At 43.4% G+C, this 3343-nt stretch overlaps 1 protein-coding gene across 1 annotated transcript; it reads left to right on the top strand.

The window, feature by feature from the left end:
* The first annotated feature begins 1982 nt into the window (after positions 1-1982).
* On the top strand, positions 1983-2645 carry LOC120529882. Its single transcript, XM_039754099.1, has one exon. It carries the CDS (start codon positions 1983-1985, stop codon positions 2643-2645), a length of 663 nt encoding a protein of 220 aa, XP_039610033.1.
* Positions 2646-3343: the final 698 nt, after the last annotated feature.

The following is a 3343-nucleotide window of genomic DNA, read 5'->3' as shown; positions in this document are numbered from 1 at the left end:
CGCTTTATTCAAAGAGACTTCTATATGGATGATGCTTTAAAGTCTGTTCCCACTGTGGAGGAAGCAATTGATCTTCTTAAGAGAACACAGGAAATTTTAGCAGCTTCAAATCTTAGGCTCCACAAAGTGGCCTCTAACAAAGCTGAGGTGATGGATGCATTCTTAATGGAAGATCGAGCCAAGGATCTACAAAATCTTGACTTGTTTGTGGATGACCTACCTGATCAACGAAGTCTTGGTGTAAGATGGAATATTATGTCAGACATTTTTACATTTTATGCACCTGAAAATGAGAGACCATATACCTGCAGAGGAGTACTCTCAACAGTCAATAGTCTTTTTGACCCGCTGGGTTTCCTGGCACCGGTGACTATCCGGGGCGCTTACTTCTCAGAGAACTCTCGAGACATAGCAGTGATTGGGACACCAGCCTTCCAGAGAGCATGCATGAACAATGGGTACAATGGCAGAGTTCACTGCAGTGCCTCAGAGGCATTCAAATACCCCGTGTATATTCTGCTATTCCACCTTCTAATGCCCTACACATTGAGCTGTGCATTTTTACAGATGCCTCTGTTAATGCCATTGCTGCTGTGGCTTATCTCAAAGTCCTAAGCCATGACAAGCAAATAGATGTGGGCTTTGTGCTTGGCAAAGCAAGACTTGCCCCCCGACCTGAACTTACAGTGCCCAGGCTGGAACTATGTGCTGCGGTGCTAGCTGTGGAGATTGCGGAAGTCGTCGGTGAGGAATTAGATCTCCAGCTAAACTCCACTAGTTTTTATACAGACAGTAAGGTGGTTTTGGGTTATATTCACAATCAATCCAGACGCTTTAGTGTCTATGTAAATAATCGGGTGGAACGAATCCGACAGTCTTCTAAACCTGAACAGTGGCATTATGTGCCAACGGATCAAAATCCTGCTGACCATGGATCACGCTCCATTTCAGCCTCCAAACTCTCCAGTTCAACATGGATTACTGGACCCCCTTTCCTTCGCCTTCCACTAAAGAAAATTCCAGACGAACAAAATAAATTCGACCTCATCAACCCAGAAAGTGATGTAGATGTCCGACCTGAAGTGAACTCTCTGTCCACTCATGCCTCTGAGAGTCACTTAAGCTCAAAACGATGGGAACGTTTCTCTAGATGGACATCTCTAGTCAAGGCTGTGGCTCATCTCTGCCACATTGCTGACTGCTTTGGGAATCGGAAACAAGCAGAAGGTTGTCTTGGCTGTCATATTTGTAAGAAAGGCATCTCAGATGGATCATTAGTAAAAGCTGAAAGCTTAATCATTAGAAGTGTGCAGCATGAGGTATATTTAAAAGAACTCAGATGCATTAGGGCAAAATCGGACCTTCCCTCACAAAGCTCCCTCATCAAGCTGAATCCTATCATTGACAGCAGCGGCCTCCTCCGGGTTGGTGGGCGCCTCAATCAGTCTGGACTTGAATCAAAAGAAACTAACCCTTTCATCATCCCTGGCAGCCACCATGTTGCATCTCTTCTTGTGAGGCATCACCACAAAAAGGTACAACACCAGGGAAGACACTTCACCGAGGGTGCTGTCAGAGCGAGTGGCCTATGGCTAGTTGGTGCAAAATGGTGCATACGTAAAATACTCAATCAGTGTGTGACTTGCAGGAAGCTTAGAGGGAAAGTACATGAACAGCAAATATGTGATCTGCCAGCTGAAAGGCTCAAAATGGATCCTCCATTCTCATACGTGGGTGTAGATTTGTTTGGTCCATGGGAAGTATCTACAAGACGCACAAGAGGAGGCCATGCAAACAGTAAAAGGTGGGCAGTACTCTTCACTTGTCTGTGTACTCGAGCAGTCCACATAGAAGTTGTTGAAGAAATGAGCTCTTCCAGCTTCATTAATGCATTAAGGCGTTTCTTTGCACTGCGTGGTCCAGCAAAACAATTGATCTCTGACTGTGGTACAAATTTTGTGGGTGCCTGCAGAGAATAAGGAATGGAAGCTCCAAGGCAAGGGAAGGTGCAGGAGTTCCTACAAGATCAAGGATGTGTTTGGGTTTTCAACCCACCTCATTCATCGCATATGGGAGGAGTGTGGGAACGCATGATCGGCGTGGTACGACGCATATTAGACTCCATGCTATTGCAGTCTGGTCGTGTACGACTTACCCATGAAGTGTTAACAACACTAATGGCTGAGATCATCGCCATAATTAATGCACGTCCCCTGGTACCTGTTTCAACTGATCCTGAACATCCTAATGTCCTAACACCTTCCATGCTGCTCACCCAAAAAATAGGCACACCCTTTCTGTCTCAGAGTAACTTTGGTACAGGTGAGATGTTGAGAAACCAATGGAAGCGTGTCCAATACCTTGCTGAGGAATTCTGGAATAGGTGGAGAACGGAGTACCTCAGCACTCTGCAGACCCGACAGAAATGGCAAAATAAAAGACCTGACATCAAAGAAGGTGATGTTGTCCTTCTGAAGGAAAAGCAAGTCAGGAGGAATGAATGGCCTATGGGAATAATAATGAAGACTGCTCCCAGCAAAGATGGATTAATAAGGAAGGTTGAGATAAAGATGGTTCAGCAAGGAGTAACAAAAATCCTTTACAGGCCCATTTCAGAACTGGTTTTTCTTTTATCACCAGATTAAAGTATTTGGCTCAATTTTGTTGATGGTATCTTGAAGATACCAGGCGGGGAGTGTTCTGATTCTAATTGTTTAGAAAACTTTGTAACCCTAACATAAAAATCCTAATGCTACTGCTGCTGCTGCAGGATGCAGGAAGCCAGTGTGACAGGAAGTAGGAAGTAGGAAGTGAGTGCAGCAGCAGTAAGCCTGGTGTGTTTATTACCAAACAATCCTTCGCCATCCTGCTTAGCTAGCCCTTGTGAAGGCATTCCCTGTAAGTTATCTATTTGTTCTAGTTTTATAGCTTTTGTTTAAGTAACTTTGGTTAGGGAATGTCAAAGTAAATGTTATATTTCATCTGTAAATTCACTAAGGTTTCAGCGGTTAAGCTCTTAGTTATAAATGCTGCTGTATTTATTTTATTTTACTTATACAAGTACTTATTAGTGTTTGTTTGTATTTGTATTTACAGTTTCACACCATTTTTGTAATTAAACATTCTCAACATCACTTCGTGGTTCCGGGAATTATTGCATGAAGGTGTTTAGCTTGCTGGATAATTGAACAGGAGATTCAGTGAGGCCAGTACAGTTACGCAATCTAGACAATCCAGCCTAAGTCAGTTCATTAGTTTCTCAGGGTTAAGAAGGTAAAAATACAGGAAAGAAATATTACTGTTTCCTCACCTCTTCTGAGAACAGCATGGATAACTCTTCTAG

This window comes from Polypterus senegalus, chromosome 5, assembly GCF_016835505.1.
Source record: "Polypterus senegalus isolate Bchr_013 chromosome 5, ASM1683550v1, whole genome shotgun sequence".
Lineage (NCBI taxonomy): Eukaryota > Metazoa > Chordata > Cladistia > Polypteriformes > Polypteridae > Polypterus > Polypterus senegalus.
The sequence above is the reverse complement of the archived record's forward strand: the minus strand, read 5'-3'. Positions and strand labels throughout refer to the sequence as shown.